The following is a 17,644-nucleotide window of genomic DNA, read 5'->3' on the forward strand; positions in this document are numbered from 1 at the left end:
GGTGTCAAGGATCCGGGAGGTCACCTGAGTTGGATGTGAGTTCCTGTCTTGATTCGTGGTTGTTGGCCTCTCTCACGTTTCCGATATTGGAATGCCAGAATGGTTGTCTGAATGTGAGGTGATAAGCGTGGCTGTGATGTGACTGGAATATTCTGGTTCTTTTTCAGGATGGACGATACGTACAGTCTGGGGACCCAAGATGTAAGTACGGCCCAGTGTGTGAGATTGTTTTGCTTCTGTCTGTGCTTTGTGTCAATCCGCTGACTCTGTTTATTGTCTTCACTCTCAGGGTGGCAGTGATTTCGGGCAACTGGACCTGAACATGTTAAACAACACAGAGGCTGCTCTCGGGACAAGTGAGTGAGGAGACAGGAAGTTGTGTGCGGGGCTAATACAGGTCAATCAGAATAGAATAACCATCACTCCTGTACAAACACCATCAGTTACTTTGACATCTGCATCTGTGCTCTGGCACTCAGCTCCGAACTGGGGCTGGCATCTGTAGCTTGGGGGGTTGGGGTGGGGTGGGTTAAGGGTCTGTATCTCACGGGCTGGTGGGGCACGGGGGCTGTATCTCCAGGGTGGGTGCAGAGGGTCTGTATCTCTGTGGAGAGGGAGGGGTGTCGCTGGAGGTCATGGGGTCTATATTTCGGGGGGCGTGGGGGTAGAGCGCGGATTCAGCCATGAAACAGCAGGACGAGGGAAGAATCTCCGGGTTAAACACTGACCAACTATTGTTTTCCTTTTCCAGCAGTTGGGCCATTTCTGCACATCACTGAACAGCCAAAACAGGTAAATCTCTCACCCCCAGTGTGCACAGGCATGGCTCCCATCCCCGTACGCAGGCAGGGCTCGACCCCTTCACCACCCCCGACACCCCTCCCCCGTGCACAGGATGGGCTCTCTGAGGCTGAATCTGAGCCTGTTTTGCAGTGAGGTGAAGTGGCATTGGCACTGGGCTAGATCAGACCTGGGTGTACTGTGTTGACATTGGGTGCCAGAAGTGGAGCTGTTTTATTTCTCACCTTGATGACGACAAACTTTCATTGCTTTAATTAAACTCTGCAATTTATCAGCAGTCGCTGTTACCCTGGAGTCTTGGACTGGCAGCTTTAAAGAGATAAGCCCAGTACAGTACACCAGGCCCCAGGTTAGCCATGAACAAAGCCATGGGGGTATCTGCGGGGGCCTTGGTACATTCAAAATAAATTGGTGTAAAGATCTTAAGTTATTGCTCTGTGTTGCCCATGTTGGTTATGTAGTTATCACTAAATTGACAGCTGTCTATGTCCCCACTGAGCTACAGGTTAGTGAGTTGGATGATCAGCCATGATCGTAATGAATAGCGGAGCAGGCTCGAAGGGCCGAATGGCCTACTCCTGCTCCTATTTTCTATGTTACACAGGCCCCAAAACAAGGCCTCAGACCAAGGTTCATTCCCTTTCTTTGCTGTCCCATGTCTAGGGGCACTGACTGGGGTTGGACTTGGGATACTCCTTATCTGTCGCAGCTTTAGCTCGGAGTTTCTGAGCCAGCTGGAAGCCTTTAAACCATTTTAATAGGTGAAACCAATGACCTGATTGATTTTGGGCCTTAGATGTGAGGATGTTGAACAAAAGGATCTATAATTATGGTGTTGCTGAAGCTACAAGTATTGAGTAAACTGTGGGGAGAGGGAGCTGATCGAACTGTCATTAGAACATTACAGCACACAAGGAGGCCATTTGGCCCATTGCACCTGTGCTGGCTTTTTGAAAGAGCTATCCGATTATTCTCATTCCCCTGCTCTTTTCCCATAGTCCTGCAAGATTTTCCCCTTCATGGATTTCTCCAATTCCGTTTTGAAAGTTACTATTGAATCTGCTTCCACTGCCCTTTCAGGCAGTGTATTCCAGATCACAGCAACTCACTGTGTTTTTAAAAACAGCGATTCTACAGCTTTAACCTAACCACTGATTTATAAAGGTTCACCATATCTTCCTTGCTTTTGTACTCTATGCCTTGATTTATAAAGCCCAGGATCCCGTAGGCCTTTTTAACAGCTTTATCAACCTGTCCTGCCATCTTCAAAGATCTGTGTGCATACACCCCAGCTCTCTCTCTCCCTGTGCTGCCTTTAAAGCTGTGCCCTTTATTCTGTATGGCCTCTCCTTACTCTTCTGACTGAAATGAGTCACTTCATCTGCCAGGTGCCTGCCCATTTCTCCAGTCTGTCCACATCCTCCTGAAGTCTGTTACTATCTTCCTCACTTTTTACTATGTTTGAGTTTTTTTGTCATCTGCAAACTTTGAAAGTGTGCCCTGTCTACCTTGTGTAACAATACGATGCGTGTTTGCTGCAGAGAGGATTCCGATTCCGCTATGGCTGTGAAGGGCCTTCACATGGAGGCCTGCCTGGAGCGACCAGTGAAAAGAATCGCAAAACATATCCAACTGTAAAGGTCAGTGAGTGTGTGAGGAGCACTTGTGAGAGGGCAAAGGTCAGAGAGTGATGGGTTTTAATTGAATTAAATATTTAATTTTTCGACAGATTTATAATTACACTGGTAATGCAAAGATTGTAGTGCAGCTGGTGACGGCCAAAGACCCTCCGAGACAGCACGCTCACAGTCTGGTTGGGAAACAATGCACAGATGATGGAGTCTGTATTGTACAAGTGGGGCCAAAGGACATGACAGCCCAGTAAGTTCACAATCTCTGAATCTGATTCGTTCACAGCACACTTCACTTGTGAAACCCAGGTTAAGGGCCGTCCAAACAGAATCCCTCAGCAATGTAAAGAGTAGGGCAAAGGATGAAAGAAATCAAGGAAGAAAGAACTTGCATTTCTGCAGTGTCTTTCACAACCTCAGGACATCCCAAAGGGCTTTACAGCCAATGAAGCACTTTTGAAGTGTAGTCACTATTGAAATGAGGGAAATGCGGCAGCTAATTTGCATACAGCAAGCTCCCATAAGTAGCAATGTGATAACCACCAGATAATCTGTTTGTGACATTGGCTGAGGGTCGGTATTAAGAACATAGGAACAGGAGTAGGCCATTCAGCCCCTCAAGCCTGTTCCACCAGTATTGGCCAGGACACTGGGGAGAGCTCTGCTGCCCCTGGAACTGATTTCTCTAACACAGTGTACAATACAAGAGACTAACACTCTGCATCCTTCTTCACTAGGTTTACTAATCTGGGCATTCTACATGTCACAAAGAAGAACGTTCCAGAAGTCCTGCTGGACAGGTTATTTAATGAGGCGTACCAGAGGAATCCTTTGAACAGAAAGAACTTTTTGAGCAAGTCTATGCTCTCCGGTGAGTTGAGTGGGAAGACAGAGAGTCTGGTTAGAGAGGAACTGCCGATTTCAGCTCATGAGATCTTGGGGGGCTCTGCTTTTATTTATAGCTGTCTTTTCACTTATGGAGGTTTTTACAGGTAAGATGGCTGTAGTAATACAACAAATGGAGCAGGAAGAAATAAAGTGGGAGAGTGCAAGCAGTTTGGCAGCAATTGAACACGGGCTGCAAGTTTATTGAGGTGTGAGGGAGCATGTCAGTGTCGTGTCAGAACAATTCAGAGGAACGAGTAAATCCCAGCGATCGTGGAACACCGGAGAGACGGGACCAGCACACCCATGAGTCAGGGACAGGAACCGCCCCCAAATCATTTGAAGTCACAACACGGAAACAGGCCATTCGGCCCAACTAGTTCATGCTGGAGTTTATCGTCCATGTGTACAAATGGCTTGAATCACATTTACCCACCCATTTCCATATTTTAATCAACCCCTTTTCCTTCATGCACCGTCCAGTCTAATCTTGCACTTTGATCTAACTGGCAATTAACAGAAAGCTCCAGAAATCTGAGAGCCTGAGTTTGAGAAGCCGTAAGATGTGGTCAGCCTTTGGTAAGGCTGTGGATTGAGGGGCTGGAAGCAGCAGGTCCCAGTTAGGAGAGACATGGGCTGGGAAGATGTACTTGAAGGACTGACGGAGAAAGAGCCATGGCTGCAAACTGGAAAAAGACAAGTCCAGGACTAGGCCAGTCAATTGATCAATAGCAGGGATGCTTGGGCTGAATGGCCTCCCTGTTGGGTATTTCGCTCCTGTCTGCTTCTTAAACTCTCACCTCCAGTTATGATCTCTCAAAAAAAACAGCTTTTGGATGGTCTATTTACTTACCTGATGTTCAGAAATAAAATCTCAGTCAGATGCACCAAGCCACTGAGAAAATGACACCTTAAAAACTTGTAATGTGATTTTTTTTTTTAATGGGAATTTTTGGGAGGGGATGATGTGAATGTTTATTTCCAGGCTGGACGAGTGAAGAGAGATTCAGGGCTTTCCCCCCCCCCCCCTTTAGTCATCTTTTGGGATGAAGGGGGGAACAAGTCTCGATTTCAATGCCTTGTGGGTACAAGGATGAGCTGGACTGCGTGTATTTGAACTGAGAGGTGCTGTTCCTGTGACCGAGAGAGAACAAGGTCACGCAGCACGCGATACAGTAAGCCCTATATAGATTTATTTTGTATATATTAATAATCAATAAGCACTTTTTTTTAAACCAGCTCAAGAACTGCAGCAGTTTCGGCAAGACTCGGAACAGTTAGCGAAAGAGATGGATCTGAGTGTAGTGAGGCTACAATTCACGGCCTACCTCCCTGACAGCGAGGGCATGTACACACTCCCGCTCGAACCCGTCATCTCGGACCCCATCTTCGACAGCAGTAAGTAACTGTGTGTGGGGCAGTACAGGTAGATAGGAGACATGAATCAGCACAACAGCACACCCCCATTCACCTGGAATAACACCATTCAGTGTAAGAGTAAAATCTCATGGCCTCAGGGAATGGGTCAACACAAAGTATGTTTGCTAAGTATTTTAAATTTTTTTAAAGTCACTTCAGTTGTAAGGAGGGTGTGTTTCACCTCAGTGGGTGGGGGGCGGGGGGTGATGAGGTGAGGTGGCCAGGATGAACTGTGCACCAACCCAGGGGGAAGATCTAGGAAAGTTTCTGAGGAACTACCAAGGGCTTTTAATAGTCCACTGGATCATTGCAGGGGCAGCAGTAGGCTTCTCCGGGGTTTGGGGGGTGCGGGTTGGTGCGGTGCAGATGGGAGGGTACAGAAGGTCGCAGGTGGCAGTGGCAGGCAATAAGCTGCCCATTCTTGCATCAGTACTGGTTGCCAGGGCCACCCTGTCCACTACATCTGATGCAAGATCAAAATAAATGATCAAGCAGGCCATTCAGTTTAATCCGATTGCTGGGTTTCCATGAGTGCTGGGGTCATAGGTTAAACTCACGTGGCCACACTAGCCCTTGCTGTTAACACATTCCATTATGTGAACTGGAAGGGATTTCCCTCTGGTATTAACCCATTATTGATCGACTACCAGTGCAGGACTCAGCACGTCGGCACCCCATATTGCAGGGAGCTGTCAGGATTTATTCATCCTGCAAACATAAGTCATTAGGCAAGACCAGCCCTACACCACGATGACCGTAACGTCTTGACGAGACACTGCCCTCTCCCGCTACCAATTGCCAATGTCCAGAGTCCCTGTATTCTTTCAGAATGAAGGACAGAGTGCTGGCTTCTACGAGGTGAGGAGTATCATTATTACCGTGATTGCTAACATCACTGAGCAGGACTACCCGTGAAATAGTGAAACACCACAATCAAGACTCTTATCCACACACACATTAAAATCAAGGAGGCAGAAGGGAAGAGTGTGTGTCTGAGCTAGCTCTAGTTTGTTCCCGGTGTTGCTTTGTGAATTGTGGTGCTCTACTGTGTCCTCCATAATATCAGGAGGCTGGGAATTGAGGTCCCTGTGAAGGAGCTGGAACCGGAAGCTGAACCCCTAAGTCAGAGGGACTTGGAAATGAGGAGGAGATAGAGGCTCGTGGGCAGCTGCTGAGAGAGAGATCAGAGAAAAACTCATCCGAGACGCTCAGTAATATTCAATCAAATTCTAGTGACACGACATGTTTAATAACCCGGATTCAGCACATTATATAAATGTACAACCCTACAGGATATCTTTAAAAGCAGAAATGTTGCTAAGGTCCCAAGTCCAATCATCTTTTCCTGTTGGGTTGCAACTTTGTTTTCAACAAGACACTTGTTGATAATTTATGATCAACCAAAGGCATTTAAGATTTCTAGAAATCCATTTGTATGAAATCCCTTGTTCCCCGTTCAGCTTTCCTTCATGCTATTGGAGCCACATCTTCACTTCCCTGTCTGTTGGTTTCTGCTTGGAGCAGTCGTTTTAAATTGTGCAACTATTTTCCTCCTCCCCCCCCCCCCCTCCCCCAAATATCCCAGGATATTTCAGGTCTGTTAACTCTGCTTCTCTCTCCACAGATGCTGCCTGACCTGCTGAGTATTTCCAGCATTTTCTGTTTTTATTTCAGATTTCCAGCATCTGCAGTATATTAGCCTTCTCCTATTCCTTCCTCTGTAGCCCAGAGCCAATGGAGACCAGTCGGAGGATCCCAACCACTGGCCTGAGCTAGCTCAACAAAGCAAGGCTGAGACTGTCTCTGTATAGCAAACTATGGTAGTGTATTTAGACACTGAGCCATGAGGGGAACTAATTTGAGCAGGGTTTGGGTCGACTTAGTGAAAACTATAATTGTGACTTTTTTTAAAGAAAAGGTTGAATATCAGCATCAGTTTTAGCAACAGCTGTTATATTTCAGTAGCATGTGTGCAGAGATATCAGGAGGCACTGCACAAGAGAGGATCGAGGAGAGGGGGAGAGAGACAGGCAGTGGGATCGACGGGAGAGGGGGAGAGAGACAGGCAGTGGGATCGACGGGAGAGGGGGAGAGAGACAGGCAGTGGGATCGACGGGAGAGGGGGAGAGAGACAGGCAGTGGGATCGACGGGAGAGGGGGAGAGAGACAGGCAGTGGGATCGACGGGAGAGGGGGAGAGAGGCAGGCAGTGGGATCGACGGGAGAGGGGGAGAGAGACAGGCAGTGGGATCGACGGGAGAGGGGGAGAGAGACAGGCAGTGGGATCGACGGGAGAGGGGGAGAGAGACAGGCAGTGGGATCGACGGGAGAGGGGGAGAGAGACAGGCAGTGGGATCGACGGGAGAGGGGGAGAGAGACAGGCAGTGGGATCGACGGGAGAGGGGGAGAGAGACAGGCAGTGGGATCGACGGGAGAGGGGGAGAGAGACAGGCAGTGGGATCGACGGGAGAGGGGGAGAGAGACAGGCAGTGGGATCGACGGGAGAGGGGGAGAGAGACAGGCAGTGGGATCGACGGGAGAGGGGGAGAGAGACAGGCAGTGGGATCGACGGGAGAGGGGGAGAGAGACAGGCAGTGGGATCGACGGGAGAGGGGGAGAGAGACAGGCAGTGGGATCGACGGGAGAGGGGGAGAGAGACAGGCAGTGGGATCGACGGGAGAGAGACAGGCAGTGGGATCGACGGGAGAGGGGGAGAGAGACAGGCAGTGGGATCGACGGGAGAGGGGGAGAGAGACAGGCAGTGGGATCGACGGGAGAGGGGGAGAGAGAGAGAGAGAGGATGGGGTGACAGCACCAGTTGAAGAGACGGTTTTTGAAGGGTGGAAGGAGCTGTTGGCAGGAGGGTACAGGGGAAAGAGTGCGAAACAAGAACCTCAGTCAATGGTGGAATGAGTAGGGTTGGGACATACACCTGGAAAGAATTGGCAGCCCTGGGCTGGGTAAAGCCGTGGAGGGATTGAAGGCAAAGATTAAGATTATAAAGTCTGCTGAGCTGCAGCGACTCAGTGGAAGTCACTGAGAACAGGGGCGCAGGTTTAAAAACCCGGGATGAAGCATTTTGGACAAGTCATAATTCTGTTCCGATTAGGCAGTGTCGGGTGTAGTCAGGAGGAGAGATTTAGAGAAATCAATACTTGAGATATTGAAGGTGTGGATCGAGGATTTGGCAGGAAAGATGGGGAGAAGACAGGTGATCTTTCAGCTGTGAAAGAAAGCAGTTTTGGTAAAGGGCTGGATGTGACTGAAAGCTGAGCTTAGAGTCAAGTTGCACACCACAGTTTCACATCCCTGGGTGTGGGCTAAGGTGACAGCCGAGGAGATGGAGTGAGATGATGTGGAAAAGGGTGTGGCTGTTGCTGGGAGCTGGGGGGGGAAAAAAACGAAAACTTCCACTAGAACTTCTAAAAAATTTTCAATTTGCAGTCACTATCTCTGAACGAGTACGATATTGAGTCACTGTGAAATTCCATTGTCATCCATGGGTTTCGAGCTGAACTCTGCATCCAGAATCTATCAGACACTATTAGTCAGGGGGGGAAAACCTAGACTTTATAAAAAATCAAACCAAACTTAATTCGGTGTTCCCATTATTGCTGAATATCTTTGTCCAAATTGTAGTTCAGGTTTTGTTGAAAGACTGACTAAGCTGGAATGGTAAAGATTGTTGGATTATGAATATAGGGTCTTGGGTTGTGGCATTACAGAAATGGGTGTTTGCCATGATACGCCTAATGTATTAGCGCTGGGTAAGAGCCTCAGTGTTATAAATATTGATTGTGTTATTAAACATAGACGGATTGTTGCTGTGTTACTGGCTGGAGGGGTGATTGTCGCAGAGAATGAAGTGCAGGAAATACTTCACGGCATCTGTGGAGCCAACAATCAAGTTGACGTTTAAAACTGGCACTGTTCCAAACTGGGAAGGGGTCCTGTCCTGTAATGTTAACTCTGTTTCCCTCCACAGATGTTGCCGGATTTACTGAGCATTTCCAGCATTTTCTGATTTGAAAATGAAGGAATAGTGATATAGTTCCAAGTCAGAATGGTGTGTGATTTTGGAGGGGAACTTGTAGGAAGTGATGTTCCCATGCATCTGCTGCCCTTGTCCTTCTAGGTGGTAGAGGTCGCGGGTTTGGAAGGTGCTGTCGAAGAAATTGTTACCTACTACTGGACGTGGGCGTAAGCTGCAGCAGGGCTTAAACTTTGGTGCTGCCTACTGTATTTCAGCAGAATAGTCTCTGCTTCAAGGATGGAGCGAGCTGTGAATTGAATCTTGTCAAGATTAGAGCTAAGTGATAGCATACGGACAGTTATTGCAACTTGAAAAGCTTTGCCCAATTCGATCTCACTTGTCCAACATCCAGTCTTGAATAAGCCATAACTTCCTCTAACTCTGGCTTGTTCATTTCATTCCCATTTCCCCACCCTTTTCACCCCACCATTGGTGGCCATGCCTTCAGCCATGTAGGCCCCACTTTCTGGAATTCCGGTCCTAAACCCTTTCACCTCTCCATCCTTCTCGCCTCCATTTAATACCTTTCAAATCTCTCCTTTGGCTTGGTACCTGTTTCTTGCCCACATCGCTGCAGCATTTTGGGATGTTTTCCCACATTAAAGGTGCTATATAAATACAAGTTGTTGTTAGATTAGATTTTAGATTAGAGATACAGCACTGAAACAGGCCCTTCGGCCCACCGAGTCTGTGCCGAACATCAGCCACCCATTTATACTAATCCTACACTAATCCCATATTCCTACCAAACATTCCCACCTGTTCCTATATTTCCCTACCACCTACCTATACTAGTGACAATTTATAATGGCCAATTTACCTATCAACCTGCAAGTCTTTTGGCTTGTGGGAGGAAACCAGAGCACCCGGAGAAAACCCACGCAGACACAGGGAGAACTTGCAAACTCCACACAGGCAGTACCAGGAAACGAACCCGGGTCCCTGGAGCTGTGAGGCTGCGGTGCTAACCACTGCGCCACTGTGCCGCCCCAATGTTGCATCACATGGCTAGCGGATGAGTATTTGGAAAGGCCGAACGTAAAAGGGAGCGAGATAGGAAGTAAATGTCTGGCACAAAGCAAGCTACTCTGCACAGGTCCTTCCTCTGTGCTCAAGGTAGGTGTCTAATGAGAAAAGTCAGGCAATGACAGCTGGAGGATGTTACTTGGAGCCTGGTTGCAGAGAGGGAACCAGCTGTAACTGGTCCCCATCTTCAGTGGAGGAGAGGGTGTGTGACTGTGTTCAGAAGGATAGTGGCAATGCCTTTGCACATCTTTGGGTTAGTTGTGTTGCACATGCGGAGTTCCCCATGATCAATGAGCAAAGGCTCAAATACACACTAGTCAGTGACCCAACAACGACATTGTAATTATCAGCATGGGGGGTGGGGGGGGGGGCGGAGGGAGGTAAGACCAAAGTAACTTCAGGATGACATTCCTGTTGATGAAGGTTCAGAAACAAGACTATCCTGCCAGAGACATATTGATCCTTGCCTTGTGCAACCTGCTTTGTGTGTTTGACTAGGGAGACCCAAGTTGTTTTCACTGGGGAAAAAAGGGAACAGGATCCAGTTTCAATTGATGAGAAATGCAGGAAGTGTAAACAGAGAGAAGAATCTGAGTAGAGTCATTGATGTGATCGGACTCCAAGAAAAGGGATCCAGATATAAATACCTGGGTTCAACATGGGGTTGATGGTGATGAGGATTGTGACAAATGATGAAATGGTGCTTGGATTACATGTTGTTCGTGTGGTCGGAGCAGTGGATGAGGTTCTTCGGGAGTGCAACTGGTGGGCGTTGTGTAGTTTGTGTTGTGAGGCTGGACGATTTTGTGTTGGAGTTTTGCCGGTTGCCTTTGGAGTGGGGAGAAGGTTGAGGGAGGTTAGTTGTCTTGCTGGTTGACTGGGAGTGAGCTGCTCCCTCAGCTGGACTCCATGAGAGTGAAGGGTAATGATCCATTATGTGTCCGGACATTTCATGACTAATAGCAGCAAACCGAGTAAAGGCTGACTGTCCCACTGTACTTTCCCTGGGGTTTCCTGCCCATTCAATTACAAACAGCAAAGATTCCAGAATGGGAAATTCCCTCAAGTTGTTTCTACAGCATTTTATTTTTGAGTTTACATACAGTCATAAAAGTCACTTGTAGCCTCATATTCTCAGTCTGACAGTTCTCATTGCCTGTCAGTTACTGTTTGTCAGACATTTCAAGGAAGGTAACCAAGCATAAAACTGGGCTCTTCCTTCTCTGCATGGCTCTGTACCTATTTTTTAGGAAGCTGAATGACGTCCATATTAGGGGTTGTGCACCAGATTTTCATTGATTTGTTTTCTTCGGGTTTTCACGAATTGTTTGAATCAGTAGAATCTTTTCCAGAAGCAAAACACTGCAGATACTAAAAATCTGAAATAAAAACAGAAAATACTGGAAATACTCAGCAGGTCAGGCAGCATCTGAGAGGTAAACCGAGTTAACGTTGCAGGTCGATGACCCTTCATCAGATTTTTATTTCAAAACCTTTTTCAGATCTGTGTAAAACCTGATTTTTAAATTTTGAGCGGGCTGTTTGTTGTTCTAATGTTTTCTGTTCTTGTCTGTTTGGCAGAGGCTCCGAACGCTTCCAATCTGAAGATTGTCAGGATGGACAAAACCTCGGGCTGTGTGTTGGGCGGAGATGAGATTTACCTCTTATGTGACAAAGTTCAGAAAGGTGAGTTGGTGCAGGTCAAAGGGCAAGGGATGTGGGGCAGGTCATATTAAGTAGTTTGGACAAAGATGCTCCTTTTATTTTGTGGTTAGTGGGGTACAGTTCCACTAATGTTGGTAGTCTGCCTTCCAAGCCCCTCCCCTCCAAGTGGCTGCTCTTCACATGAGCCTGTCCAATGATGTTGTAAAGCTATTCAACTGGAAGTGTATCACAGTTGAGCCTGGTCCCATCCTTTCCCAACAGCAGGAGTCGCTGCAGAGGGATCAGGGCAGGGTCCAGGTGGCGGGGATCTTGTCTGACTTCCAAGTGATTTGTATACATGGTGGAGTTGGAATCGTACAATTCCGTCACCTTATCCCGGAAAGGTGCCAAGGTTTCTTAGACTGAGGATCTGTCCCAAGTGGTGTTCCCTCCGATGTGTCCCATGCATAACAATACTGCAACAGGACATTCATTCAAGCTGCGACTTCCAATAGAAGCTGCTCTCAAAAAGGGCCTTTAAAAAGCGAACCTTTCTAACACAGTATAGCTGCACAATGTGTGCCCATTTACACACACAATCATAGATTGCACTGCTGGAGTCAGTGAAGCAGAGCATGTGTCAGCATTTCAGAATAGCTCAGATAGGTGCATGATGGAAAGTGAGGGTGAAAGATTATCCTGCTGGGCAGTACAATCACCCTGCAGCTGAGCCAGGCCAGGACACTGGCACAGCCAGTGCTTCCTGTTGGTCTATGCCAGAACAATGTGGCAGAGTCAGTGGTTCCTGACAGTCAGTGCGAGGACACTATGGCATTGCCAGTCATTCCTGACGGTCTGTGCCAGGACACTGTGGCAGACCCAGTGGTTCCAGGACACTGGCAAAGCCAGTGGTTCCTGACGGTCAGTGCCAGGACACTACCAGAGGCACAGAGCCAAGTGTAAAATGATGCATTTTGGAAGGAAGAATGAGGAGAGGCAATATAATCTGTAAATGGTGCAATTTTAAAGGGGGTCCATGTTGTATGTATACAAATCTTTGAAGGTGGCAGGACAAGTTGATAAGGCTGTTTTTAAAAGAAAAAAAGCTTACGGGATCCTTGGCTTTAGTACTAAAGATCCCATGCAAGTCATGCTGAACATAAGCACATAAGAAATGGGAGCCAGGAGTAGTCCGTTCCACCCCTCGAGCCTGCTCTGCCATTCAGTAAGTTTGTGGCTGAATGTCTACACCAAACCCACTTCCCCACCCTATCCCCACCTTCCTTGATTCCCTTTTTGCCCAAAAATCTATCGATCTCAGTCTTAAATATTCTCAATGATGGAGAATCAACAGCTCAGTCACAGAAGACAGAGGGTATCAGTGGAAGGGTGTTTTTTCTGAATGGAGGGATGTGACTAGTGGTGTTCCGCAGGGATCAGTGCTGGGACCTTTGCTGTTTGTAGTATATATAAATGATTTGGAGGAAAATGTAGCTGGTCTGATTAGTAAGTTTGCGGACGACACAAAGGTTGGTGGAGTTGCGGATAATGATGAGGATTGTCAGAGGATACAGCAGGATATAGATCGGTTGGAGACTTGGGCGGAGAAATGGCAGATGGAGTTTAATCCGGACAAATGTGAGCTAATGCATTTTGGAAGGTCTAATGCAGGTGGGAGGTATACAGTAAATGGCAGAACCCTTAGGAGTATTGACAGGCAGAGAGATCTGGGCGTACAGGTCCACAGGTCACTGAAAGTGGCAACGCAGGTGGATAAGGTAGTCAAGAAGGCATACGACATGCTTGCCTTCATCGGTTGGGGCGTAGAGTATAAAAATTGGCAAGTCATGTTGTAGCTGTACAGAACCTTAGTTAGGCCACACTTGGAATATTGCGTGCAATTCTGGTCGCCACACTACCAGAACGATGTGGAGGCTTTAGAGAGGGTACAGAGGAGGTTTGCCTGGTCTGGAGGGTATTAGCTATGAGGAAAAGTTGGATAAACTCGGATTGTTTTCACTGGAACGACGGAGGTGGAGGGGCGACATGATAGAGGTTTACAAAGTTATGAGTGGCATGGACAGAGTGGATAGTCAGAAGCTTTTTCCCAGGGTGGAAGAGTCAGTTACTAGGGGACAAAGGTTTAATGTGCGAGGGGCAAAGTTTAGAGGGGATGTGCGAGGCAAGTTCTTTACACAGAGGGTGGTGAGTGCCTGGAACTTGCTGCCGGGGGAGGTGGTGGAAGCAGATACGATAGCGACGTTTAAGAAGCATCTTGACAAATACATGAATAGGATGGGAATAGAGGGATACGGACCCCGGAAGTGCAGAAGGTTTTCGTTTAGACAGGCATTCAAGATCGGCGCAGGCTTGGAGGGCCGAATGGCCTGTTCCTGTGCTGTACTGTTCTTTGTTCTTTTGTTCTTTGTACTGATGTCATGCTAACTGTCCTATTGTTCCCTGTTTTCGCTCTCCCTCCTTTCTTGAACAGAGGGGTTATATTTGTTACCTTCCAATCCCCGGTCTTCCAGAATTCCGTAAATTCTAGTTCAAAATCTGTTCATCCACTATTTCGACACCCTCCTCTTTTCGAACCCTCGGATGTGAGCCATCAGGTCCAGGGGATTTTGTCGGCTTTTAGTCTCATTATTTTCTCCAGTACTATTGCCTTACTAATGTTAGTTACGTTAGTGTTAGTCACTCTCATTAGATCCTAGCTTGCCCACTATTTCCAAGGTGTTTTTGTCTTCTACTGCAAAATATTTGACCTTTTTGCCATTTCCTCATTTGCACATTATAATTTCTCTAGTCTCTGCCTCTAAGGAACCCACATTTATTTTCACTAATCTCTTCCTTTCTACATATTTGTAAAAACTCTTACAATTTGTTTTTGTATTTCTTGCTCATTTGTATTTTCTCCGTCTTTATCAATTTCTTGGTCATTCTTTGTTGATTTTTCTTTTTAAAGCCCCCAAATCACTTTTTGGAAACCGTATAAGCCTCTTCCTTTAATCTAATACTATCTTTAATTTCACTAGTTAGCCGTGGCTGTACCACTTTTTCTATCGAGTTTTTTTCCTCAAGGGAATGTTTATTCGTCGTGAATTATGATTTTTTTCTTGCCAATCCCTAATTGCCCCTGAGAAGGTGGTGAAGAGCTGCCTTCTTGAACTACTGCACTCTGTTTGGTGCTTATTATACTTTGTTGTGGTTTGATGCTAAGCCACTTCAGAGGGCAGTTAAAAGTCAACCACTTTACTGTGGGTCTGGAGTCATATCTGGGCCAGACCTGGTAAAGGACGGCAGATTTCCTTCCCTGATGGAAGGACATTAGTGGATCAGATGTATGTTTAATGATGATCTGCTTGTTTCATGGTCATTATTCCAGATTTATTTGATTAACTGTTGAATTTAAATTCTCCAGCTGCTGCGGTTGGATTTGAACTTGTGTCTCTGGATTATTAGTTCAGGCCTCTGGATTAGTAGTTCAGTAACATAACTACCAAACCATACCCTTATTTCTTTAAATGTTATCATTGCTTATCTGCCATCATACTTTTTAATCTAATTTCCAAGCTACCTCAAGAACTCACCCACCTCATACTTCCGCAATTGGCTTTGTTTAAATTTAGGACCCTAGTTTTGGACCTCAAATCACTCAAATTTAACATAAAATTCATCAAATTATGATCACTCTTCCTCAGAAGATAATATTACTAATTAACTCTCTCTCTCATTACACAATACTAGATCTAAAATAGCCCGAGCTGGTTCGTCGACGTATATTGCTCTAGAACATTTTCTCGAATAAACTTGTCCTCCAAACTACTTTTGCCAGTTTGATTTGCCTAGTCTATAGGAAGATTCAAGTCCTGTGTGATTATTGCATTACCTTTGTTACATGCTCCTTTTAATTTATACTCTATCCAACACTACAACTATTGTAATGGTGTCTATAAACCACTCCCACCAGTGTTTACTGCCCCTTGTTATTTAGTAGCGCTCCCCATTGTGGTAGATTTTTGAAATCTCAGGGAGTCAAGAGTTATGCGGAGCAGACCCGAAAGAGGAGTTGAGGCCTGGGACAGATCAGCCATGATCTTATTGAATGCCGCGGCAGGCTTGAGGGGCTGAATGGCCTACTCCTGCACCTACTTCTTGTGTTCTTGTATTCATCCTGATTTTCTGGGCTAAGATCCTGTTCTCCCTACTTTACCCGATCCTTTATTATCAGGGATACCACACCTACTTTTCCCTTTTGTCTATCTTTTCCAAAAGTCAGGTGTCCTGGAATATTTAGTTCGCGGAGTTGGTCACTCTGCAACCACGTCTCAGTAATGGCTACTAAATCAAACCTATTTATCTCTCTATTTGTCACTATTTTATCTATCTTGTTCTGAATGATTTGTGCATTCTTTATAGCGTCTTTAATTTTAACATTTTTCCCTAATGCAGCCTTCGTCACGAATGTATTATTAACTTTTATAAATTCTCAGCCTTCCTTACACAATCTGCTTGATTTTACCCAAATTGCAATTCTGCTCGACAAACGTGACTTCCGATTTATAGATTTACCCTGACCTGAACCCCCTCTCCCCTGTATATTGTTATATTATTATGGACCTTTAGAAATCTCTGTTTAGTGCTCAGCTGGGGTACTTTAGAAGGATGCCAAGGCTTTGGCAGGGGTGCAGAAAAGCGAGGCTAGAACGGGGGTGAGGGAGTCCTGATATGTGGCGAGAATGGAGAAGCTGGGGTGGTTATCCTTCGATCAACAACAACAACAGTGTACATTTATACAGTGCCTTTAACATATTAAAAACTCCCAAGGCTCTTCACCGGATTGTTGTCAAACAAATTTTAAAACTGAGGCACATTGAGCAAAAAAGGTTAAGAGGAGACTTAATAGAAGTGTTCAAAATGGTTTTGATGGAGTAAATAAAAAGAAACTCTTCCCATTGGAAGAAGGGTCAGTAACCAGTGGACACATTTCAGGTGATTGGCAAAAGAAAACGGAGGTGACACGAAATTCTCTTTCAACAGAGGGAGTTGTTGTGATCTGGAACGCGCTGCCTGAAAGGGCAGTGGAAGCAGATCCAGCACCAACTTTCAAAAGGAAATGGGTAAATATTTGAAAGGAAAGTATTGCAGGGCTATTAGGGAAGAGCTGGGCAATGGGATTAATTGGATAGCTCTTTCAAGAGTTGGCACAAGGGCGATGGGCCGAATGAGCTCCTGTGCTGTACCACTTTGATTCTAAGTCCAGAAATCTCTAAGAGGCAGGCAGACAGTTTGCTTATTTGGGCTGTCAGGAATATCTATCTACCTTTGCCTGTTCCTTCATAGTTCACACTACCTGCAAGCTTGTTACTATCTGAGAGTTTGCGTAAACTTTCCCTCGATTCCCCTTTCCGTGTAATTTATGAAGAGTGAAAAGTTGAGGTGCTTTCTGGGAGGAGAATTACCGGAACTGCCTGCCAATCTGCAAATATCCCTTTCATCGCCATTCGGTACTTCCTGCCCCTCAACCAGTTTCTTCCCAGTTTCCTGTGTCTCAGTTCTAGCTGCAATCTCTTGTGTGCAATACAATCAAAAACTTTCTGAAAATCCGTGTGTGTGACATCATTCATTCTCCTCCATCCACCATCTTAGTGACTCGATGAAAGGGTTGTACGAGGTGAGCCAGACATGGCCTGTCTTTTACAAATACTCACTCTCCCTAACCAGCTTATTCGAGTAAGGTCTCCTTACTCTGCCCTGATGTGCTGATGCTCACCGGCCCATCCCCTATTTTGAGAAAAGCAAACAAGTTTGAATCAGGACTGAACATTGCAGCATCTGGTGATTTAGCCAGCACGCAGCCCTACTCCTCCGTTCTGCTGCATATCAGATTCTCCAATACAGAAATGGTTCTTTTCTGTTTTACAGATGACATCCAAGTGCGTTTCTATGAGGATGATGATAATGGTTGGGAGGCATATGGAGATTTTGGACCGACAGATGTTCACAGACAGGTAAATACCTGCAGTTCATTGAAGCCTGTCCCCATGAACACTTCGGTAACAGAGTATCTTCACTGTAGGTATCAATACTCACCCTCTTCCCCTGCCCATCTCCCCCCCCCCCCCCCACTCGCTCACCTGTCCACCCCACCCTTGCTCACCCCTCCCTCCCTCTCCCCCACCCTCACTTGCCCCTCTCCCTCC

General features: G+C 46.4%; 1 protein-coding gene across 4 annotated transcripts in view; it reads left to right on the forward strand.

Moving 5' to 3' along the window:
• LOC137355294 (nuclear factor NF-kappa-B p100 subunit-like) overlaps positions 1–17,644 on the forward strand; it is a 56,698-nt gene that overhangs the window by 24,080 nt on the left and 14,974 nt on the right. For 2 of the 4 annotated variants that reach the window (XM_068020263.1, XM_068020265.1), the window contains exons 2-10: positions 168–201; positions 290–356; positions 752–792; positions 2,343–2,441; positions 2,531–2,682; positions 3,170–3,303; positions 4,557–4,715; positions 11,376–11,480; positions 17,367–17,452. In XM_068020263.1, the coding sequence (XP_067876364.1) occupies positions 169–201; positions 290–356; positions 752–792; positions 2,343–2,441; positions 2,531–2,682; positions 3,170–3,303; positions 4,557–4,715; positions 11,376–11,480; positions 17,367–17,452 (876 nt within the window). In that variant the 5' untranslated portion in view covers position 168. The remainder of the gene's footprint in view (positions 1–167; positions 202–289; positions 357–751; positions 793–2,342; positions 2,442–2,530; positions 2,683–3,169; positions 3,304–4,556; positions 4,716–11,375; positions 11,481–17,366; positions 17,453–17,644) is intronic. The other 2 variants (XM_068020264.1, XM_068020266.1) reach the window with 1 other exon arrangement.

The sequence above is a fragment of the Heterodontus francisci genome, chromosome 42 (genome assembly GCF_036365525.1).
Source record: "Heterodontus francisci isolate sHetFra1 chromosome 42, sHetFra1.hap1, whole genome shotgun sequence".
Taxonomy (NCBI): Eukaryota; Metazoa; Chordata; class Chondrichthyes; order Heterodontiformes; family Heterodontidae; genus Heterodontus; species Heterodontus francisci.